Source organism: Triturus cristatus, chromosome 3_1, assembly GCF_964204655.1.
Source record: "Triturus cristatus chromosome 3_1, aTriCri1.1, whole genome shotgun sequence".
Lineage (NCBI taxonomy): Eukaryota > Metazoa > Chordata > Amphibia > Caudata > Salamandridae > Triturus > Triturus cristatus.
Genome location: NC_140583.1, coordinates 458,217,543 through 458,243,406, shown reverse-complemented (window position 1 = coordinate 458,243,406; position 25,864 = coordinate 458,217,543). Strand labels below are relative to the sequence as shown.

Sequence of the window (25,864 nt, the reverse complement as noted above, 5' to 3'; positions counted from 1 at the left end):
GGCAGATTTATGAGGTTTTGCCGTAGGGAAGCGCAGCAGGCCTTCCTGCTGCGCTTCCCTACTGCAAAAGAAAAGGGCAGGGATGCGCGGTATCTATAAAATGCAGCGCATTCCTGTCCTTTTCCCCTGCGCCGGCGCACAATGGGCTGCCTGCGCCAACGCAGGCACCTCTGCACCATGGTGCAAGGGTGCCTGCGTTGCGGAGATGAATATTTTTGTACAGGAAGGGAAACCTTTCTGTACAAAAATAATCACAAGAGGGTTTTCCTCTTTGTATGGGTGCTGCAGAATGCAGCACACATAGAAAAAGGAAAAAACGAGGAGAAATAAAGATATTTCTCCCTGTTGCGCCTCCCTTACACCTCCCCTAGGAAGGCGGAAGCTTTTGGCGCTGCCTCAGATTTACGATTTCTCGTAAATCTGGGGCAGTGTCAAAAGGCCATGGATGTTGCTGGGAACGCCCCCAGCAACACCCATTGCACGCCCCTTTAACGCAGAACACTGCGTTAAAGGGACTGATATTTATGAGGCAGCATTAAGCCAAAAAAAGTGGCTCAGTGCTGCCTGATAAATATCACGCAGGCTTCTGCGCCACGGAACGTCACAAAAAGTGACGTTCCGATGGCGCAACGGGCCTCATAAATGTGCCCCAAAGTATTATGAAGCACTTCAAACAATAATAAAGTGGAAACACAGCACAAGACAAATCCCACAACAATTTAGGGAAACAAAGTAGAATTTAATAAATGAGTTGAGATACAAATGACATAAAATCCAATCCATGGAACTGAAGATATGCTAGTTTGAAGATATAACCAGAAATACTGCTTAGAGGCACAAAACGGCAACTGTGTTTTTCTGGTCGAGCCAGACACGATGGCGCACAGGACTATACGGGGACCAAGTTAGGCCCACTGAATAAAGTACCTTAAATACTGGTTTGCAGAGATTCCGCGTTGAGAATGCATTGCGCAGCGGCAGTTCCTAGAAAGAGCTGGGTTTGCAAGGCAGAGACCTGTGTCATCACGAGGATGCCATCTGTGAGGGGCTAGCGATGCGAAGTCCTGCATCCGAGATGCGTCACACACAGGCGGTTCCAAAGAAGCACAGGGCTGCAATGTGGTGACCTGCATCGTCATCGAGGATGGCATTGATGAGGGTATTGCGATGAGTAGGCTGGCATCCAGGATATGTTGAGTAGCGCCTGTTCAGAGGAGACTGCGGGCTGCATTGCGAGATCCAGTGTCGGGGATGTGTCAAGCTGCGCAGTTCCAATGCAGCTTCAAGCAGATGCTTTGGGCTGCATTGGCTCTGCTTACAGGACCACAGCTGGGCTGGCACGACATTTTCAGGCCCACTTCCAAGGGTCCAGGACTGGAGTGGTACCACTTGGAAGTTAGGACTCACAGCAGGACTCACAGTGGACAGAGTCCAGGTGCTGGGTTCAAGGTGGTTGGAGCCTTTTCTGTCTTTGAGGCTCTGATCAGAATGCCAGCCAACTAGCCTTTGGAGTCACTCCGGTGGTCCTGGGGAAACAGAGTAGCACAGAACTTAATTTGTAAAATATTGAGTGCCAGGGCTCTGACCAGGAGGCCACGGCAGCTTGCAGCACACATCGCCCTTGTCAATTGCTGCCAAAACAACTACTTACCATCTCTCTTGCATGTCAATGCTACAGTTTAGATTATTCCAGGTCCCCGAAGCTAAAGGAATGGCTAGGGAGGCAGGTATTAGCAATTGTTTAATGTCAATTGTTTTCCTAAACAACTGTTATACTGCTCGTCTCTAAATTACATGAGCAGCGCCACCATGTGGCAGACTGCCCTAAGTGTGGTGTTGACAATTAGGTGCCGTTGCAGAGCACCGGAAACCAATTAAGCACCTGCTCAAATTAAGCACGGGAGTAGCAATTTATTCTTGCAGAGCAGCACAGCAGCCCTTCCGAGTTTTCCACAGGTCCATTATTTCTACCAAGTGCCCACTTTGAAGTACAAGAAGGTTCTGGAGGTTTCCATCCCCAAAGGTGTTTGGAATTTCCTGCCTCCCTGCCATGCCCCTAGCTTGTCTGTGGCACAAAAGACTAGTGTCAAACCCTTTGTGAGTGTGCTCAGGCAGAGGCTTTGTGATATGATGTGATGTGCAATTGTGGTAGTTGACAGATTCTCCCCATCCACAAGTCAGAGATTACCCATCTTGACAACCCCTATTCCTGCTTTGTTTCACTGACTAGGAGCAGACACAAAGACCAGCTAACTGCCAGCTACAACTAGTCATGTGACCCAGGATACAGGAAGCAGGCACCAAATGGTTGGGACAAAAAAATGCCAACTTTCTAAAAGTGTCATTTTAAGAATTGTGGCTTAAAATCCGACTTTTAGAGAGGGCTTTAAATCATTACAATTCTTTAGAAACCAAACTCGACATAACTTCCTACTCCCACTTTAAGGTTATCACTTATTAAATGTAAAACGTTAATCCAATGTTATCCTATGAAAGAGACAGGCCTCTTAGTAGTGAAAAACAATATTCTGAGCTTTTCACTACCAGGGCATGTAAAAGTTAAAAGTACATATCTAACTTTTCAAATACACTACACCCTGCCATATAGGCCATTTAGGGTCTACCTCACAGCTGATATGCATTAAAAAGATGGTTTATGCGTGGCAAGAGATGTATTTTGATAGGTTGAAATGGCAGTTTAAAACTGCACAAACAAGCTGCAATGCAGTCCTAAGACATGTTTAAAGGCTACTTAAGTGAATGGCGTAATAAGTGTTGAGGCTCACCAGTAGTGTTTAATTTACAGGCCCTGGATACAGGTAGTACCACTTTACTAGGGACTTACATGTAAACTAAATGTGCCAATTTGATGTAACTCAATTTTGCCATGTTTAGAGGAGAGACCACACACACTTTAGCACTGATAAGCACTGATTAGCAGTCGTAGAGTGCGCACATTCCTAAGGCCTATAAAAAAGAGATTGGCAAAAGTGGAGGCGTAAGGCAAAATGTTTTCAAGATGGCCACCATAAGACTGACAGGTCTAACAATAAAAGACTGACAGGTCTAACAATAACTAAGAGGAAAATAGTTTAGGTTTCTCTTACATTATTGCAGAATCATTTCTAGACACAAGGCAGATAAGCCATATACCTGGCAGCCCCTGCTACAGGACACCAGTAGGTGCAACAGGGCTCTATAGTGGTCAATCACCATTATTCCTGCACAATATGATAATATGTCTTACCAACAATATATGGTTTAAGTGAGGAGCTGTCTAGCTCAATTGGGCAGTGAATTAAAAAATAATGTAAAGCTAACCTGGTATCTTTCAGTTTCAATGAGATGAGGCTGATAATACATTAATATAGCATTGCGTTTTGAGGAGAGTGAGGTTCAGTAAATGTGTTTTGTAGGACTATTCAGTCCTTTGCTTAAGGAGTCAGCTTGAGTCTCCTGAGGATGGCATTCATTGTGACATGAGCAAGATAATAGCTTGCACGAGGGAGAGAGCAGGACTCAGTCAGTTGGTAGGCACCAACACTTGATCACTATTAACTCTATATCTACATATGAAAGAGTGCATTATAGGGTGGAATAATATGGCGCTGTACACAAAGGAAATAGCTTGAAACAGCACTACATTGCTTCCCACATATTTCAGTGCTCTCTGTGGGGGTCATCCCTGGCTAGATAGTTGCCAAATCATTAATAACTACCCTGAGCAGCCTTTTTTCAATAAGTTGCTTTTAAAGATGTAAATACAATGAGAAAAAAATGGACGTTGTTTGCCATTAACCGCTTTAATGAGAAGATCAATCATCACACGGATATCTGGAACATTTAACTTTGAACTTGCTTTATAAATTGTAGCTTAGAAACAGTTATATATTCTCGCCACACATTGGCTAACCTCTTTCTCAAAATATGGCAAAATCCAGCATTTGTAATGATGTAATTGCCTTTGCACTGGGAGAACTGAAGAGAGAGGCAACACATAAGTTGGACATAAGGGATGTACATGTTTGGGCAATAGCAGACAGACAGACATAGATTGTTCGATCTGCCTACCAGAGGAGCCAGAAGCCTGCCAGTACCAGCATCATTCCACATGAGAAGTAGGTGTTGGATGGCTTTTGGCTGGACCTGACACCAGTCATAGAGACAGTGACCTCTACATCACTGCACTGAGTATGGTTCTTTCTCCCTCCCATCCAAGGGACCCTGAGATTCTAGAGAGACAGGCCTGAGATGAGCATGTAAACAGAAGCATTTCATGTGATGCATCAGAGAGCAGGGAGCCCTCTTCCACCTATTCTTAGCAAGCTCTAGCCATCACACGAGACATCCATGTATGTTGAAAGCAATGTGTTAAGCATTAAACATCTGCATGTTACTCCCCTTTTTTTAGATGAACTCGTAATTGGAAGTTATTTATCATACCAAGTCAATTCAGACCCTGAAGAGTTAAATTTCGTGATGTGCGATGAATATTGTCCCAAACACGGGCCACTCATAATGAGGTTCCTAAGACATACAGCAGTATATTGAACGGCGGATTCTGTACCCAAAACACCAAATAACCATTTACGCCGCTTTGCTTCGTGCAAGTGCCTGAGCTGCAGTGTGGTACATCTGGGTCCTGGTGTCTTAAGGGATGACAGCAACTAAGAGGGCGGTTGTCAAACATGCTGTCTCGTATTTTGAACAAGGGAATATTTAACACTCACACAAAGCTGTCCACACTATCGAAGGTTGATGTGCTCCACATGTTGAACAGAACAATAACTTAAGGTGCATCCCAGGGATGTTCACAAGGCGGCTACATGAAGGAGAAATTAGACATAGTGACCTTATGGACATTCAATAGGCAGGAGGATCCTTGTGCTAGTAAGAACTCATGGCTTAAGGAAGACCGGAGCCATCTCTGAACATGAGGTTAATTCAGTCCATTCTAAACTGAAGCAGATGAGGTGGTTATAGAGTAGATTTTGTGGGTGAATCAATCCATGCTTAATACACCATATGCCAGAAGGACGGGGTCAAGCTCGTAGATCAGGAAATTACTCGTCAACAAAAAGGCCTATTTCTAGCTGAAGTATCATATTGTTGCACTAGTTTCAAGATAATGAAATCCAGAGGGAAGCCAAAAAGAGAGTGCAAAAACCTGGCACCCCATTTATCCAAGAACTCTTCCCACGAAAAGAGAGACCTTAAAATACACCAAACACTCTCCAAGAGTATAGAGACCCCAGTCCTCCCCGTGCCCACTTCCAGCTAGGGCTGGCTCTCACTGGAAGCTATGGGAAGACAGGAATCTATAGATGCATGCAGAAATGTGAGTTTATTAGTAGATAAGAGAGATAGTTCCCTGAAATGGGATGTGGCACACAGGACTAGATCACTGCATGCCACATATCATCAGAGTAATGTCCCAGTTAATGTACCAAATTGAGATTAAGTGACTCAACTAATTATAACCCACTAAGTCTTCATGTTGAGGAAAATAAATAATGGAACTTTGTTTAATACTGTTGTCAGACGTTTTTCAGACTCATGCACACAGTGAATTTCCAGCTGGCTGACACTGGCCTGGTAAACGAAATGGAGATTGCCTTTTGGGAACTGCCATTTCTGTAGCTTATGACCGTGGTCCCACCACACCCAAAACAACCTTTGTGCCAGGCTGAAAACTGTGCATCCTACCATTCATTTATTTGGGTTTTCCCTTTCAGTTCTTGCAGCAAGTACACAGAGTCATTTCACCGGCCATCACCAAAACCAGATGTTGGCAGTAGAGCTCAGAACGACATCTTATATGACCTGTTGTGAGCGAGGGAGAGAGGATTATCAACTTCCAGTAATCAGAGATAATGTTTCTTCTCTTACTGTGGAATGGTCCCTCTCTCCAGGGGGAAAGTGGGAGCTACATTTTGCTAAAGAGAGCAGTTTTGCATTGGGAGGGTGCACTAAATTGCATGGTGCACTACTAGTTCAGAAGCAAACCAGTTAAAGCATATTCAATGTCAAAGCCACAACAACTCCATAAGTACCAACGTGGAAATGGCGGGAGGGGGGCAAAAGGTCCCATTTAGGCCAACTAAGTGGATTATTATTTGGGGTGGGCAACTACCGACCTGAAAGGAAAATTATCACTTCTCGTCAGATTGAACCCTGGAAGTCACCAAATTATTCTTAGCTCAACGCCCCGGCAGCTATGGCTAAGAGCATACAGGCTTAACTTAGGGCAATGTGTAAATTATTTATGTATTAAAAATATCAAGCAGAATTAAAAAACAAAGAGTCACATTTAACAAACAAAATGACACCAAAACAACACAATATCAATAAGGGGAATGGGAGATTTGAATTCTTTTAGGTTTTCAGTAGAAATAGTGCCAAAAAGCACTAAGCACCAATTGTAGTCAATGGAGTCGGAAGACTGGGAACTGTGCAGGGTTTCAGGCTTACTGCTATGGAGCCCTGGTCGCATATGCCAAGCGGATTGGTCCCAATGGAAGTCTAGAAGTCAAAAACATCGAAAAGTTTCTAAGTCCCACTTCAGAAAATGGACTTACATTTTTTTGGAAGAAAAGCATTGAATTTTGTTTCATAAGTCCCAATACAAGAAGAAAAATCCTCCCTGCGCAGGCTGCCACTGAAATTGTAGCTGCCACTGTGGAAGTTAAGGCTGGATACCTGAAACAGGTTGGCCACACTGGAGCTCTGGAGCTTTGGAGATTTCTTGCTGAACATTTTCAAGTCCCAATGCAGAATGGAACTTAGTCATTTTTTTGGAGGTGTGAAGATCTTTGAGTGGAATCCAGTCAAATGCTGTGGCACTGCTGGTTAGATGCTTTTTCTGGCTTGTCCTGCAGCTGAAGGTTGAGCTCCAGAGAAAAGGTTTTTAGAAGGTTCCAAACTTTTCCCTGGTGCCCAAACAACCACAGGAGTACACTTCAAAGGCCTCCAGGAACTCAGTAAAAGGCAGTAAGAGACTGTCAGGGTGTCAGGTAGAGGCCAACAAGCAAAGTCAATTTAAGGTCCAGTTGCCACAGTTCAGCTGAGCACTTCAGGGAAAAAGCCTCTTGCTGCGTCCCTTTAACTACACAGAACGTCAGCCATTTTTGTGTTTTTAGTACAAGAGGGAGCAGGTCCAGTCCTTCAAGGCTCCCCTCAGGTCACAGACAGCAGGTCCACCCCTCTTCTGATCTTCGGCAGATCCAGAAAGTGTTCTGAAGATGGTTTCTGGGAGTGCCAAATTTATGTCTGGCACCAGCAAGTGGCTGAGGTAACTCTTCCCCAACTAATGGGGTAAATGTTCTCTACCCACGTTTACAGCATTTTCTATTTGCTTAAAACAAACAATCCCACAGTGCACCTTATTACCAAAATCCAAGATGGGGAAATCCTTCTCCCTTGTACAAAGCTTTGCCTGTGTCTGTGCAGAAGTGTGGCCACTGTCATCAGCAGTCCCCTTCTCTGTGATCACTCAAAGCCAGTACTAGGGGTAGCTTTTCTGCCACTGGATTTGGTGTCCGTCTGACTATGGGGACAACGGCTGGGCCTTTCAATGTGTAACCTAACATTTACTTGTAAAAGGGCAGACCCCTTTGAAGTTAATTAAGTTACTGGGCCTAGCCAAACTGGTCTCCCTGCCAGGGGAAGGAAACACTTCACAACTCCCTGCCTATTGTCCCTTCTCTGGAATTAGTTTTCACACCCCGTTTACACTTCATTCAGGCTAAGTACAGGTTGGGCAGTGGCTGAAGAGCTAATGCAAAATTAGCATCCAGCAGCTTTCGAGGCAGGGTAAAGGTAAAATTTAAACGTTACAATTCCAATACACTTAATAACAATCTGACTTTCCCAGTGGATTGGATTTTAATTAAATATAAAATAAGTATTTGAATTGTGTGTGTAGCTGGTACAGCTCAAACGTTATAAATTAAAACGCATAATCTATGTTTTGACTTTTCTTTTGTGCCAGTTGCAGCCTGACCAGTGACAATGTCGTTTAGTCTCTGGGGTAACATGCCCTTTCTAATGTCAAACATGTTCCACTCTAAATATTATGCTCCCTACCTTACGGGCAACAAAGGGTGCTTAGGAGTGACCTATTTATTATTTTAAATTAGGTTTTCGGCCCCTATCAAAAGGGTGATTTTTGACTGGTCTGTGCAACAGAGTTCAAACTGCTACTGTCAGTCTACACATGGTAGGCCTGAAGCCATATTTTCTAGGCCACCCACTGTATTGACGGCACAATAGGGGCTATCATTCACATGTGACATTTAACTTCCCGGCCCTGGTATATTTTCACTACTATATACTAGGAACTTATAGGCAAGTTAAATAAGTCAATTAGAAATAAGCCAATTTAACCATGTTCAAAGGAGTAGCACAGACACTGTACTTCTGTTAAGCAGCAGCAGTAACCAGAGTTCTAAGACCAGCAGAAATAGGGTCCAGAAAAAGTTGAAAAATCTGGAATGACCACGCAGAAAAGACAGATTTCCTACACAGACATAATATCTTGATTTAGGTTTTGAGGCATGGATGACATAACCGCCTCCATCCTGACAGACTACTGATGCAGCACGGGCCCAATAATTTGGACAGGGACAAACGTTCAATTATTTAATTTACTTTGGCCTATACACATTCACCCAAGTGCCTGTGGCGCTGGTGTCAAGTTTGCAAATTTCTTACCACTTCATATTCAACAGTTGAAATTTAGGAAGTTCATAATCTACACAATAAACTTTCTTGTTCAAATTTCCATCTTCTTGGTCGATGGACCAATTAGTTGAAAAATTAAAGGTAACAGTCACTCAATTAATAAACGAATAAAAATAATCACAGACTCATTGTTTGCAATTTGTTAAATTTATCTAACTCAAAATGCATTAGTCTTAGAAAATACCTCATGAGAGAAAATACACTCTAAACCGTCAACAAATAATCAATCTCAAGAAACATAGGTTACACGGAGGGGATAGATGAAGAGACATCAGACATGTGCATAAATCAATTCTCAATTCGGAAAGATAGATGAAGAGACAAAAGATCATGGATTATAACTTCGAGATATCAAAGATACCAACCTAAAGAATAAGAACGAGGAAAACCACCACCCAGGCCTAGGAAGCTGCAGGGGACCCCCAGACGAAGAGTCAGGGATCAAAGACTCTAAGATCAGGATAAGGATAGGACTGGAACAGCTAGGCCTCCCTGCAACCCGACAATCAGCCACACACCCTTTCTCTCCTCACGCCAAATGCAGCAGCTGCATCTGCCGCCCTTGCTTCTAACCCCGCCCAAAAATCACCTATTCTTTATACCCTTACCATACAGATTCCATCCCACTTTATTGCTCAAATCACCCTTTCTAGCTACGGGAATGGTCAAAAAGTGGGGCGGATGATCACCCTATCATTAAGTCATACTACTTTGACTAAATCCATTGTTAGACTTTTCGGTCCCACATATTCAGTATACATCCCTATTCTCTCATGAGGTGAAAGTAACAAATTAAGGACAGGTTTTTATACATTCAACATTTCATGGATTTTCCCACGGAGTCACTGGAGTTGGCTGCATGTCAAACGTCATGTCCTTCACCGTGCCATGCTCTTTCAGCTTGTTCAGCGTTTTCAGCCACTCAGTCACGTGGTTTATGCATACTGCAAGTTTCACACATCACAGTTCGGCTGACTTAACCCAAAATGTAGACTCGTCCATTTACTAAAAGAGCAGAAAGCAGACATTTATTAATAATGTGGTAATGAAATCTTCACTGTTAACCACTCACCTTAACTCTAGTCCATGTTAACAGTTATCCTAGCATAGCATAAGCAGAAAGCGGCATTAATAATTATGACAAAAGCAACACACGTCATGCTTTTTACTACATATACATGCAATGTGTCATGCAATACATTCATAACACATTCTACACACCATATTATTACATTTTCGGTTATTTACGTAGTGTTAGGATTAATTTCATGCATATTGAAAAGCAAAATCTCCCTAGTGTGATATGTGTTTGCACGTTAAAATACTTACTACTTAAAATTAGTACGTATTACAGGGGTACTTGATACAAGCGGGTTTCTTTTTGCAAATCCCCGCTCACGACCATCTACCAAATTTAGAGATGACCACTGGCCCAGCAGTCATCTCTGTACTTGAAAGGAACTGCTGTTATAGAGGTCCCCTTCAAGGTACAAATATTTTGGTGGGCAGCCGCCATCGGTTTTGACAGTCGTCCACCAAAATGTTAAGTTTTTTGTTTTTCAAAAACAAACTCTCATTGTGGGAGTTTGTATTTGCAAAAAAAAACTAATGACCGCCACATAATGGAAGTTTTTTGCCAGCGTGTGAGGTCTGTTATTTGTTTTTTTCTATCCCTCACAGGTGGGGTTTTCCTGGCGGTGATGGGCAGAAGAAAGAGGACTTTACATCATCCACCCTGACAAGGGTGGATGGTGTAATGGGGTGTACAATGTAAAGCCCTTCCTACAACTGCACCTATTGTGTCAGGACTTCGGAGGAACTTTTCTATCAGCACAGCCAATGAGGGTGCCGTCAACAGAGGCTCCGATCTGGCGGCCAGCCAACTAGCCCATGGAAATAGGCTGCAGGCACCAAATGGTTGAGACAAGAAAATGCCAATTTTCTAAAAGTGGAATTTTCAGAATTGTGACCTAAAATCCAACTTTACCATTATTGAGGACTTTCATTTATAATTCCTTGGGCACAAAATATGCTATTCCTACCTGCTCCCAAACAAAAGTTATTACTTATTAAATGTAATAAGGCAAGCCAATGTTATCCTATGGGAGAGGTAGGCGTCACAGTAGTGAAAAATTAATTTGGAAGTGTTTTACTACCAGGAAATGTTAAACTTAAAAGTACATGTCCAACATTTCAAATCCAAAGTACCATGCCCTATGGGCTCCTAATGGCCTATCTTAGAGGGGACATATGTACTAAAAAGGGAGTTTTAGGTCTGGCTAGGCGAGACCTATTGCATTGCAAAAGTAGGCATCCTGGACAACAGGAGGGAGGAAGGGCTGGGGGAAAGAAGGGAGAAGGCACAGACAACTTTAGAAGGCACGCACAATGGGAGGGCGGGGTGGGGGAAGATGGCATGGAAAACAGGAGGGGGTAAAGAAGGTACCAAAGCATGTCGTGCCTGCAGTAGGAGAACTTCATTAACGAAAATAGTGCTCACAGTCTAAATATCACGTACCGTGTAACACTCAAAATAAAGGGGCCAGTCGCAATGGGAGGTGACAAATGAAGAGGAGGCGGTACTAAGGAGGGACTAACAAGCCTGTTGACAAGTCAGAAGCCAGCATTTTGGACGGACAATGACACAAGCCAAACGCAAATATGGGCGGAGAGTGGGCGGGGCTTCTATTTGCTACTCAACCACGACAAGTTTTGCAGAGCAGTGCATGCTCACTGTCTCTAAACTCGACCTAAAAAGGGAGTTTTAGGCCTGGCTAGAGGTTTATTTTACCATGTCAAATTGGCAGTTTAAAACTGCATAAAGGCTGCACTGGTAGGCCTGAGACATGTATTAAAGGGCTTCTTAACTGTGTGGAAAAACAAGTACTGTAGGCCCAAAAGTACCATTCAATTTACAGGCCCTGGGTACATGTAATACAACTTTACTAGGGACTTATAAGTAAATTAAAAGTGCCAATTGGGTGTAAGCCAATTTTGCCATGTTCTAAGGAGAGAGCACAAGCACTTTATCACTGCTTAAAAGTGGTAAAGTGCACTGAACCCTAAGGCCAGCAAAAACGAAAACAGCAAAGCAAGAGAGAAGGAGGAAACATGATTGGTGTAAGATCACCCTAAGGCTGACAAGTTTAACACAGAAGATTAAACATTACTTTATAAGGCACTTTACAATACAGACAAGGTTAACATGCTATAGCAGCCATTTATACAGTGAACTGTTTTTATTTCCATATGAAATTTGCATCAACAAACAGACTAGCTTGTCTTTGAGTATCTCAAGAACGTCATAACATCATTGACCGTGCCTGTGTTATACTTCAAAAAGATTGGTCTCAACCACTCTCTTCTCATTTCAGCAAGAAAAGAAACACAATATTGTTTCAGTAGATACAACTTCATATTTACAAGACACTATTAAGTGGGAATTTGTGTTATTGTATCACAGTGCTGATACAGATGTAATTGGGGATTCACTGACTTAAACATTAAAAACAGTGTTCTTAAAGGTAGAGGGTACATTGATTTAAATTTGCTTTCTTATCCATACTTGGCTTTGCAACTAGGAAGTTGAGTTCCATTATGGTGGACCATGCTTTCTCGAAACACTTAGCCCCTCATTATAAGGTATGGGATGCATATAATTCCCGAGTCATTCATAAACTTTGTTTCTCTATGGATCAGGAATTATAAGGGATGCAGGATAAGCACATTCCCAGTATCTCCAGCCCTTACCCCTTCTGGGACATTTCACCAGATAAAGCTACATAGAGATAACAAGGTACCTACTCATAGACCTTTTACCAGAAGTGACCACAGAGGAATACTTTTTAAAATAAAACACCATAAGGGGTCGCTAATGCTATTGACAAATTAACAACTCATGAAGTTGGAACATGGACCAAGGGAAAACAAGAAGGCCCATATGTTGATGGCCGAATGCAGTGGAAGCATCGGAAGTTATAACAATCAACAATTACCAGAAATGCCTCACCAACACCAATAATTTCCACCGCACTAAGTGCTTCATAGGTTTAGGTCCCCGAATCGCTCTATTTTATTGTATGTATAAGAGATAGATTTCTGAATGGAAAGAAGGAACATACCTTCACAACAAATTCCTCAACATTTATTCTCTCCGTCAAATAGGAGTGGATTTAGCTCTCTTCCTAGAGTAGAACTCACCTATGGGCCCACACACAACCTCACATGGTGACCCTCACAGATGTGTTTCTGTAAGCCCTTTTCTGTCACTTTTCCAACTACCTGACCAGGCACACCTCCCACATCTTTTGCATTGTAATTGTTGCTCTGTGTGCTTTTATGTTTTTTATGGTATCAACCAATTGTTTTAATTAACTAAACACACAGAGAAGTAAATCATACCGCACCTCACCGACCAGAAACCTGCACTAAGCGACTGAACACTTGATTTCCAAACAAGTCGTGCAAATGATGCACCTTAGAGGAATAGATGTACGTAAATGCCTTAAAATCAAACTGTTACCACTTGCCTACCACTGAATTGCATGCAAACAGCTGTTGTGGCTGAAGAATATTGGTTTGCGACCCTCTATTTTCTGAATGGACTTACCTTCCCTGCCTACAAATTGTGGCAGCGTTTCCAAGTGACTGGAAGGTGATGTGCAAACATGTAATAAGTAATTTGTGAATGAACAGATATATAAAAAAACAATCATGTGTTTAAAGATAACGGCATACAATTAAAAAACGAATTGTAGATAACCGCAGGAACCAAAATACCTTGTATGCTTCTTCGTACATGTGAATATTAAAATTCATATACTCAACCTAACGTTAGTGTGCATGCGTCTTTTATATGTAGAGAATGACCTCATATATATGCCTATAGACATGCTGTGTCCTTCTCGTTACAGAGTTTGTGGTGAATGTAAAAGAAACCTACTGCACAGTGGAAAATTTGGTACCTAACACTCAGTACGAGTTTTGGGTTACTGCGTTAAACACCACCGGTATTGGGCCAGCAAGTGAAAGGGCCGTTTACATGACAGGTATATACATTGTTTTGCAATATATCACAAATGAGATTTTAGTTGTAATCAAAATTTGGTGAAATTGATAAAATTGAATTAAAAGTAGAAATTATTGTTCCTTTTTCCAATATATAACACATGCGGCTTTATATCGTAACTAAAATAGTTAACGTTGAATTGATTGTAGGAAATTATTGGGCCTTAAATTACCTATGTAAAATCTTTCTTGCTGCCTGACGCAGGCATTAAACAAGGAAAAGGATGTATGGGCTTTCTTTTGTTGGGTTCAGCACCTTCACTTTAACATAAATACATTTTACTCTTTCATTCTTGTAGCAGTACAACAATGACACTTTCAGCAAAAATACCAAACAAATGTATAAATCTGAGACCCAAAGGGTCAACAAAGCACAATGATAAGAGTAATATAATGAATAGGTTATATTAGTAGTTCTAGAGACATGGGGGTAGATTTACCAGAAACTGAACCATCTGCAGAAATGTGTCATTTTCCCTGCGCCACCCTGGGACACCCTTGAGCCACCATGGATGTGTGGTAAATAATTTAATTACCGGGACTTAATTTGATACAGAACATAATAAAAATAGCTCAGTAAATAAGAGGCAGAATCCGTGGTATTAGAGGTTCGGAAAGGGCTTTATTCCAATGGACGATTTCGAAATCGTGGCCTCCAAGTTCCATCACCACGGAGGTTCAGGAAGTGAAGTACATACATTATTGATAATTATTCACTTTTATACAATAGGCATTACAGGGAAGTAGATGCAAGAGGCGTAACAATTGATAGCAAAGATAACATTTCACATGCGTAGCATAAAGAGGCGTAATTGGGTGTAACAAGGAAAACGTCATTGGTTATGATGTCACATATGGGTGGACCTATGAAATAATTTCGCAATGTCAGCAGAAATACTTGGCAGAGATGCGTGCGCAGCAGTATGACGTGTGATTGACGTGCAACTAGGGGGTGAAGGGGACTTGACATTTAGCTCTACATGTGGCGACAGAAGTCTGGAGGGTCAAGTCAACCTAATCCCAAATCATATCTAACATCCTATGTTTAAAGAACTATGTTATCCAGAAGAGAGGTCTCTTAGAGTAGAATCTTATTCTATACTGACTATACTGACTGTTAGTGCGTGTACAAGCGTCTAAGTGTCTACACTAGGTGCGAGGGCAGGAATCTTCCATAGTAACAGGGCTATGAATTACTTGCATAAAGACAGAGAAACCGGGCCTTTGCTCGGTAGCTGGAAGAATGTTTACTGAAACTACTAGACAGGAATGCATTGAGCAGGGAACGGAGCAGATAATTTCGAAGGTGAAATACAGTTCTTGGCAGGCAGCAAGCTGATGTCAGGCTTCGTGAGCCGCGCAGGGAATGAGACAAAGTTCATGGTCACAGATGCAGGCTCAGACTGGAGCTTCAGAGGCAGAAAGCAAGAAAAACTTGATGACTTGAGTTTGAGCCTACTCGTCTGAACTGTAAAATGGCATAAGTGAACCATATAAAGGCGGTGGCCTTTTGTACTTAGGAATGGAATATCCGGCTCATTCATGGCGGATCTGAAAGAGGACATGTTAACGGTGGACGCACATGTATTTGCGTCTTCATAACTGGAACTGGAGGGAACATACATGTACTTGTAACATGCACATAGAACCGTTGGGGTCCAAGATTGGGGACATAACTGACCAGAAAAATCCATATTTCCACAGATGCGCCGTATTTACAGTACGGCACACCATGGCGCATCTGACACATCTGTTGGGGCAAAAGTCACTCATTGCTGGAGTCGTGCCGCAAGCACGTCACCATTCCAGCAATGCATTTTGAGGCCTATTCCCACTACACTGCATCACTCCTTACACCTGCTTCAAGCAGGCGTAAGGTTTTGACGCAGTGGCGTTCTAGAAATGATGCAGTGAAATCTTGTAGATTTCACTGCTTCACTTTTACAAGGCTTTCCTGCGTGGGAACGCCCATCCTGCATACATTATACCTGACGCAGATATAATGTGATGCAGGGCTTTACAACATGACTCATCTCCCTAGATGCGACACGTTGTAAATTGGCTGCATTTTTTATGACGCCGCTGTATCACAAAAGTGACACAGCAGGGCGCAAAAGTGTTGTAAGGGGCTTGTAAATCTGCCCCATAGACTATATGCATCCACATATATCAGCACCCCTTCTCTATGGCATCATTTTATTCATATTATACTCCAAAAGAGATGTAACATTTCCTCCTCATCCTCTTCCTTTTTCCAGTCACAAATAATACTCCTCAGACCGTCATTGTATCCTACTTCCCCTTCCTGAAAACAGAATACTTCACCTTCTTTACCACCCTCAAGGGGGAAACCACGAATCCATAGAACATCTTTTTAGTTGGTTTGGACACACCAGAGCTTCCTCCACTCCACTTTTAGCTATTGTGATTTATTCCTCAGACCACAAGTTTGCTGTTTCAGTGCAAAGGTTTTCCAATGCATGTGAATGCATGGATAATTGATATCACCCAGGTATTTTGACTTCTGTAATTAGGCTTAATAAATATCAGCTTTCTGTTGTTACAAAGAAAAACAATCAAGAGGCTATACATTTAAGCACATATTTTTTCAGAGGTTGACAAGGAAAGCTTGGATTAAAAATGAAGGATTAATAGTGAATTAATCATTTTGCTCTGGTATTTTAAAGCTAAGGACAAATGTATTCAATATTTCAAAGACAGTTTTGGCAGAACCAATTATGAAAGATAAAAATAAATCCAATCTTTGGCTACGAAGGATATCAAATTTTCTTAACCAGTGGCCTCCCCAAAAGACATAAAATGACATAATAGTAAAACTTGGAAGTAATATCTTAATTTATGTTTAAAAAAAGTCTTTCACTAACATTCTTTTGCTCCCCCCTCCCCGATTTAACTGTGTACCCCTTCTCAGATCCTACATAAGAACCTGCTCAATTTCAAGTAGAATCATTACAAGACACTAAAGTTATTAGCAGATCAATCAATGATTGCTGCCAATTTATTTTTGGCCTCCTTGTTGATCTGCATGCATGAAACGTTCCAAGGCCACAGAAGATTAAACATGATAAATATATGTCTGATTTCATGTAAATTTGTCATATTATGCCATATGTTTGAGCCAATGAACTTGTTGCTGACCTCCCCACTTTTTAAAGTCCCCTCTCCTTGACAAATCTGCAGAAATGTAAAAAGGACAAATGCCATGCAAGTTCATCAAACAGTTCTAAAATTATGGGCCAATCAAAAATACAAATTTCGAACTAAAAAGATATCTCTAAAATGCAATCTCTTCATACCAACCCTGAACCCCTCTTTAAACGCTCATTTCACAAACTATTGAACGGATTAATACAAAACCAACAAAAGCTGATGGAATTCAAAAAAGATGTTGAGTGAAAATGTCTCTTCGTGCGTGGTATCAAGCCTTTTTAGGTCTGGGCTTAAGCTCTTGAAATTAAAACATAAGAGATCAACAAACAGTACTACAGAGAGGTATGCATTGGCCATGTGGATGCTGTATGACATTTTGGCCAATTCCATTGCTTTAAAATGCGCAATTTGGGCCCATTGTTTCAAAAGATTCTACCTGCATAACACCAGTGAACCTCCTTCAGGAAGGCAGGCAACAGTGGCGCCATTGCTAGAATTGACCAGTAGGGGATGTGGGTAGCGGCCTCCTAGGAGAATGTTTGTACTTCTTCACTTAGCTTTTTACAAATTATGCATTAGTTGCTGCATAGTTTGTGCTCTAATCTTGTTAATATGTGAAAGCAGTTTCCTCTTGAGGTATTAAGGACGCTATTCAGATTTCATGCTCTCCAGCATTACATTTACATCCTCAGAACTGTTGCTGCCTTCTTTCTTGCACTGAGGTTTTTTTCAAAACATCCATTTCTTCTTTTGTCAGCTCTAAGAGTATATTTTTTATCACCATTTCTGCAGGCACACACTGCTGCTTTTAAATGGTTTTACTTTCTGTTTGTTAGTTGCTTGCCTGTGCGTTGAAGAACTCGCACAATCTTACCCTAAAAAAGTAAATATTTTATGTGAAGACATTGAGCTTTTATTTTTGAGGGAATGACTTATTAATAAGATGACTTGCTTTAAGTGATTTACCCTGGATTTCATGGGTGGAGGGTGTTCTCCATTTGAGTGCGCTAAAATTACTTTTTGTTTTCAAACCTCCACTTCCGGTACGTGAATGCTACAAAGTGAATGAACTAACAGGGCTATTTGTAGAAGAACAGGTGTTAGACCTCGCGAAGCAGTTCTAGCTTGATTACTATTATTAGTGGTGCTTTACATGGTGTAAACATCCTTGTATCCATACAAGCGCAGAAATACATAATTGACCAATACCGCAGACACCCTTTTATACACAGTAATACAAATAAAGAACGTATTCACCTAACATAGCTCCGACATATTGGATTTGCCAATACTTGTTTGTGACTGAAGTTGCTTGTTTTTTTAACTCTGCACTCTGCACATGGGGGCACCACTGACCAGTCCCCAGTGTGTGTGCTCTGAATTGTTTTCTTTAATTGGCTAATCCACAATTGACGTTTAATTTTTCTTTAATTCCAACATAAAACATTTAAAAAGTTCTGGAAAATGCAGTCTTCAGTCCTTAATTTTACTGCTGCAGCTGCAAAGCACTGGTCTGGACAGGAGCCAGAGGAAGGCAAAGCCTGTGCTGACGGGTGTTAAGAGTAAGCAGACAGCACTCTGCTGCAGCTACCCTATGGTCTGAGTTTTCCCCAGGTTCATAGCTAAATTAAAAACACAGGGCCTTATTTATAATATTTTGCCATATGGCAGCGCCGCAAGCCTTCCTGCTGCGCTGACAATGGCAAAAGGGGAGGGATATGCTGTATCTATCAGATATGGTGCATTCCTGCCCTCTTTCCTTGGTATGGTGCTCAATTGGCTGCCATGCGCCAAAGCAGGCACCCTTGCAACATGGTGCAAGGGTGTCTGCGTTGTAGGGATTATTGTTTTTGTACAGGAAGGGACACCTTCCTGCACAAAAACAATCAATGGAGGCAATTTCCTCTTTCTATGTGAACTGTTGAATGCAGCATATAGAGAAAGAGGCAAAAACGAGGAGAAATAATTATATTTCTACCCGTTGTGCCTCCCCTACGCCTTCGCGGGGAGGCGTAGGCTTTTGACGCATTCCCAGGTTTACAAAGTGCTGTAAATCTGGGAATGTGAACACCCACCGTAACGTCCATGGCACGACACCCATTATAGTGCCAGGCAACGCAGTGACTTGCGCTGCATTGCTGCACTCCATAGCTATAAGGCGGTGAACAGCCAAGCAGGGTGGCTTTACGTGGCCTTGTAGAAATAGTTTAACCCTGTGCGCCACCATAACATCACATAAAAAAGTGACGTTGCAGCGACGCACAAGGCTTGTAAGTGAGCCCCAAAGAGTGGTTCTTATGTCAGTCAGGTGAGTGTGGTCAGCAACAAAATGATGACTGATTTAAACGCCATCACCCCAGGCCGAATGGAGAATGCTGCGGCATGTGAATTTATGTGGGTGAATTTCCTGACCTACCCCAAAATTGGTTCTGGTCAGTTCTTTTCCTCCTGGTCCAAGATCCAAACTGTCGAGGGTGACAAGCCTGGTGTCATGTTCCTTTGTGTGTGCTGTAGGCAAACTCTTTAAAGTGTAAGAGGGGCTGGGTACAGCCCCTCCCTAGCCATCCTGTCAGGATGGCTTATCCTATCCATACCTAGGCTCATTTTGTCTCACTGTCTGGAAGCAATAGACAAACGCCAACAGCAGACCCATTCACAGTCATGTGACCAGGACACTGGCAGAAAGGAACAGTTGGTTGGGACAAGAAAATGGCAACTTTCTAAAAGTGGCATTTTCAAAACTGTAACTCAAAATCCGACTTCACCATTAAAGTCGGGTTTAAATTAAAATTAATTTAAGTGTAAGCTGCACATCTGTATCTGCTCCAAATCTGAAGTTAGGACCTATTCAATGCAATAAAGTAACCCAATGTTAGTCAATGGGAAAAATAGGCCTTGCAACAGTGAAAATTACCTTAGGAGTTTCTCACTGTCAGGACATGTAAAACTTAAACTCACATGACCTACTCTTCAAATACGATGAACACTGCCCTACGAGCCTCTGGGGACTACCTTACTGGTGACTGTTAAGTATTAAAAAGGAAGGTTTAAGCCCAGAAAAAGGTTTATTTCATTAGGTCCAAATGTCAGTTTAAAACTGCACATGCGGGCAGCAGTGGCAGGCCTGAGGCATGTTTTACAGTACTACTTCAGTGGGTGACACAATGAGTGCTACTGCCCACAATTAGCATTTAATTAAAGGTGCCAAATAGGAGTAAACCAATTTTGTCATGTTTGAAGGAAAGTAAACAAGCACTTTAGCACTGGTTAACACTATAAAAGTGCACAAAGTCCTAATGCCAACAAAAACCGTATCAGTCTCCCAAGAAATGTTACCTTCCGTAACATTAATGAATTACATTCCCGAGTAGGGTATTATTCGATTTATTTAACAAAGGTTAAAATCTGGCAAATATCCCAACGTGTTTCAGTCCATCCGAACCTTGTTCAGGGACTGTTTGTTTAGTCCTTTCTCAATGTTTATATCTTTTTACTTTGATTCGCTCATTTCTGAGTTTTTCCATTCCCTGTTCTAGGAATTGCGGTTCACAGTTTATAGTTCATTAAAATTATTTAAAGTGCTCCATGTGCTCTTAATCATAAATTTATGTAAGCGCTCAACTTGTAGTGAAAATTTAAATGTGTCCTTATTTTGTTTGTCGAAAAAAGGAAAACAGAGGGAATGTTTCAATAGAGTGATCTTTTCTTTTTCAGCATACAATTAGTTTTGATTATTAATTTGCACAAATATATGAGTACTTTTTCTTCTTCCATGATGCATTCTAGTTAGTGTGTTTTTTAGATCAGAGAGACGAGGAGTTCAAACTCGGGGAAATACAAAACGATTAAACAATCAATAGACAATGAAACTCAGTAACTAAATGTAATAAACTTATCAAATAGAATATTAACAGAATCAGAAACTACCCTACTCAAAAAAGGTTTGAATTTCTACCTGACTTCACACATGGATATCACACAAACTAGAATTGATGTATATAAATATATACGTAAAATAAAATTGGCAAAAATCTTCTTGGAGAAAGAAGGAAAAATCAAAATGGACAAACAAAGAGAAGAATGTAACAATGTAGGAGATAGACCGCTTCTAGTCACCCTAATGACTCTGGATGAAAACAATGATACAGAAGAAGTAATATCATTAGATGAAGATACTAGTCACCCTAATGACTCTGGATGAAAGCAATGATACAGAAGAAGTAATATCATTAGATGAGGATATAACTTCATTGCCATCTTAGTGGCAATAAAGTAAATTCTTTGTTTTACCCAAATCTCCCATCAGGAAGAAAAATAGATATATTCCATGAAGCAGTGGTCCATGATTTTTATGAAGTACAGAAAATACATTTGAGACATAATTTAACAAAACAAGAACATTAAGGGCTTTACAGGAAGAGGAAACTGTTGAGATCAAGCCCACAGATAAAGGAGGAAATATAATTCAGAACAAAACTAACTATGTAAAAGAAGCCAATTGTCAGGTAAATCTTGTTATATCAAATGGAGAAATAATCCAGCTCAACATTTAAGACATGATTTACAACTGAAATTAGGAGAATAGGTGAACCAGGATCCTATTGATATGGATGAACAAAAATATCTGACAATAACAATAAAGATCAGAAAAACCCACTGGGAAGACCTATAGTCCCTGCAAATGGATTTTTATTGGAGCCAATTTCAAATTACATTGACACTTCCTATTTCCATTAGTGAAAGATCCGAGGGGGTCATTAGGATGGCGGGCAGACTCATCCTAGCACTACAAATCAGGATGTGGCCGCCACCATGGCAGCCGCATTCAGCATTTTAACATTGCGGACGGTGCTGCTGGCTGCAGCACCGCCGCGGTGTTGAAAAATGCATGCTGTGCATTTCCATGCACAGCGTGGTAGGCACCACTCGGTGCCTGCCACCTTGTGAATGGAAATGTAGGGGGTACCATGGGTACCCCCCAGTGCAGTGATTCCCCCCCACAAAGGGGCCCGCAACGGGCCCGCAAACCCAATCCCAGCCATGGAAAGGCAACTGGCCACACACATCCTAATATGGCGGACGGTGCCTGCTTGGCACTGCCACCATATTAGTGGCCCTGCTCTGTCCGCCTGGCAATCGGCGCGATTGCCACTAGCGTAAAAGCGGCAGACGGACTTTGTGTCCACCGCCATACCCACCGCCATCCTAATATGACAGTGGGCTGAATCTCAATGTGATGGCGGAAAGATGGCCACCGCCGGGCCGCCATCGTAATGAGCCCCTAAGTTCCCATTTGAAAGATACAGGAGACCTATCACAACATTTACAAAAGACACCATGGCAATCAACGTCTAAATTAGTGACAATGGATGCCAGTTCATTATCTACAAGCACAGAACATCAAATAAGACTCCAGGCCTGTGAGTTTTGTCTTGAAAAAAAAGAAGCATACATTGTATTTTAAACATAATCAAAGGCTAATGAAGATGATTGAAATATGCTTACATAATAACATACTCCTTTTAATAAACAGATATATAAACAAACAAAGGGAATTTTCTCTCCAGGCTATGCAAATTCAACAATGGGCTGGTGGGAATAACAAGTGGAATGGTCTTTAGAAAATGATGAATTTGTGGAAAAAACTATCATGTGGCTGAGATTTATATTTGATCTTTTCCTCATCTGGGATGGTACAGAAAAAAAATTTGAGAAATATTTCATCATACTAAAGAACAATACAGCCAATTTAAAATTTACATGTGAAATAATTGAATCACGATTAACATTCTTAGATACAGAAATATATATACACATGAGGAGACTTCAAAGAAAATTTTCTGCCAAAAAGTCAGTCCTAAACATGGACAGCTTTCATCAAACTACCTTCAAATGGAGGATTCTATATGAAGAATTCCTGCAAATTCAAAGAGACTGTTCGCAAGAAGATGAATATGAGAAACATAGCTTTGAAACAAGCAAACACTTTCAAATGAGAAAATATCCTAAAAAAGTTATTCAATCTGGTCTACTGAGAGCAAAATCAAGGATAAGAAATCATATTCCACAAAGAAAGAACAAAAACTTGAGTCTATAGAAATCAGACTAATAACAACGTATTTAGCAGTGGCAAGTAAATTACAAGACAAGCAAGGCTGCACAGGACAGGCTTGTCCAGGATTGTAAATACCCACCTATGCAACAGATTTTTTTAAATCTTTTTTTTCTTTTCATTGTTTTTAAGGAGGTGTTGTTTTATGTTTACCCCCATTTTCTTGTTTTTGTTGTACCCTTTTAAAATAAAAAATACAAAAAATGTAAAAATAAAAAAACACAAACAAATACAGTTGTCAAAAAGTGTTATTTAAAAAACTCTTTTCAGAGCTAGCCTATATTTTCATTATGTATGTTGGTTGTACTTTAAAAATGTTTTCCTCTCATTGACTCTTGTCATGATGCTCTCTCATACATAGTGTGGTTATAACTCTAAAGGGCCTCTCAAAAAAGCCAGGCGTACAGTCTTCTGTGTCCACTGCGAGGGGGCAGTGTTTGCTCCTTTACACATGTAAGCGCCTTGCGAGAGCGTACTTTCACAATGGAGTTTTTATTTTCATTAAACATATCCTGTAGTTAAATGCATAATTAATATGCATCAGATTTTCGCTACTCTTTATACAATTTCACTAGAATTTTGTGAGGAAGAATTTACATGTTTACATTTTCCTTCAGTGATATATTTATCTCTTACAATCCCCACTCCTAGACTATGGGGAAAGACTGGCCTCTCCACTTATACCTTGTATGAAGTTAGCCAGTGAGTGGAGGAGGGTGTAAAGAGACACCTCGGCTCCAATCACATCTCTCCCCAGACTCAATAGTATGCATAGAAGGGTGGGAAAGGTACTCACCACACATGTAAGACCTCACTTTTCCATAGTAAGTGTGCATAGTACTAACCACCCCACTGACCTCTCCGCCCAGTCAAATAGCCATATATATTAGCGTGAGGGAATGGATTTCCCTGTCCACTCCTGTCTGTCTCCCTAGCATGACAGACATGTACCGTAGTGTGTAGAGAAACAGGGTCCTCTACACTAACACCTATCTACAGGACAACATGAAAGAGCAGAACAGTGTGGGCAAGCAGTGGCCTCTCTATTGACACCTCTCCCTAGATAAACAGGGGTACGCAGTTGTGTCTGGGAAGAGAGTGACTTGTCCGCTAATACATGTTACCAGGGTGAGAGGTGGCTGTAATAGGCGTTCAGAATTTTTTTAGTTCTTTATTGCCATTTCAGTGATTACAAAATTGTTGAAGTATGATACATATTTGTGGCAATACTCTGCAATTCGCAATTCAAACAACAGGGGGGGGACAAGGGACACATTATCAGTTACATATAAACCCTGCTATTCATGCATCCAGCGAGGAGAGAGAATTGTACAGTTCACAGTCTATCTCTGTTTACATCTGTAGAGTGACACTATGATTATAATTAGGGCTCCCGGTTTTATGGCATTTATTGTTTTAACATTTCTGTCTGTATTTATTCATATTTATTTTTTGCCCATTTTATCTCTATTTATCCATATTTATTTTGTGTTTTGCGTATCAATGAAGTTGTAAAATATTTATTTAACTGATAGATGTGCACTCATACTTTGATGCCTGTCGTGTTTTAGCTAATTAAGCTGCCAAATATTACATAACAATACATCCACTGGTAAATACTAGCATTATGCCACAAATGTATATTGACACATGTCGATATTTATAGAAATGTCATCCTGTTTTTTAATTTCCCATGCTGTCCATCTGCTCAGCTGTTGGGTTATAATTCATGAAGGACACCATGGAGAGTCACTTAAAAGCAGCACAATTTTCTGTATTTATCCACTTTTAAAAATAAATGCAGACAGTAAACACATTGTTTTCAGTCTGTATTTATCTGTAAACATCCGTAAAAACCGAAAACAGAGAGCCTTAATTATAATGCACCTATTAGCTAGTTCCAAGTTGGTCTGGCCTATAGGTTGGGGTTATAATCCAAAAGAAACCCATAAATGCATAAGTACAACCCGGCAACCCCAACCTATAGAGCAAAAAAGAAGAGGTATCCACGAAAACGGATATGGGCAGTGGATCCGGGAAAGCAATAATCCAAAGTAACCCTAAAAAGGAAATATATCACCTGCCCAGAATATAAAGAAGCGGAAATATCTCGCAATAAATAGAAAATGTAATTTCAAAATGGAGCAGGTTTGAATTAGATGAGAAAAGTATTGTTCCTTATTTGTATATTAAAGCATTTATTGTTTTCATTAGATTGATATGTATTGATAAGTATACAAAATGTATTATATATATAAATATACAACATACATATATATTTAATATAGATAAAAACAAACACAGTTATATACATACATTGAATAACAACCCTGCATATGTATAGGTCGCTTTTCTCCACCCCTCATATCATTCATACAAATCCAGTCATACCAATGCAAATCTTACCCGCTTGTGCAATAATTCACATCACATTCCAATATCATACAAATCAAGCTAAGAAACGTAGACAGGAAAATACAACCTAGCAATCGACCTACTAGTGCTAGATAGGTATGTCAATGTAACATTACTTGTGTCTTGTTCTAACATAATTTGTCAATGGGTGATAACTTTTAATCAGAAATTGCACATAGTCCGTTGATTGCACATAGACTTTGTTGTCCCAATTATTTCAAAGATAGATAAAGTATTCCTGTCACGTCATTGCTGACACGCGTTTCGGTTGAAAGCAAAGAAATGGACCAAACCTTCCTCAGGGCCAAATTGGTAATATACTTGGTAGTTCCAACCATTCACAAAACAGGAGAAGAG

General features: G+C 40.9%; 1 protein-coding gene and 1 long non-coding RNA gene across 3 annotated transcripts in view; one reads left to right on the top strand and one right to left on the bottom strand.

Annotated features, from left to right (window-relative positions):
* Positions 1–25,864, top strand: part of FSD2 (fibronectin type III and SPRY domain containing 2) — a 674,971-nt gene that overhangs the window by 355,013 nt on the left and 294,094 nt on the right. For both annotated transcript variants that reach the window (XR_014978815.1, XM_085644270.1), the window contains exon 8: positions 13,656–13,790. Coding sequence is in view for 1 of the 2 variants with exons in the window: in XM_085644270.1 (XP_085500396.1) it covers positions 13,656–13,790 (135 nt within the window). In the remaining variant the exon portion in view is untranslated. The remainder of the gene's footprint in view (positions 1–13,655; positions 13,791–25,864) is intronic.
* Positions 8,874–25,864, bottom strand: part of LOC146860402 (uncharacterized) — a 32,946-nt gene continuing 15,955 nt past the window's right edge. The window contains exon 3 of the long non-coding RNA XR_014978816.1: positions 8,874–9,747. This is a non-coding gene — a long non-coding RNA (uncharacterized LOC146860402). The remainder of the gene's footprint in view (positions 9,748–25,864) is intronic.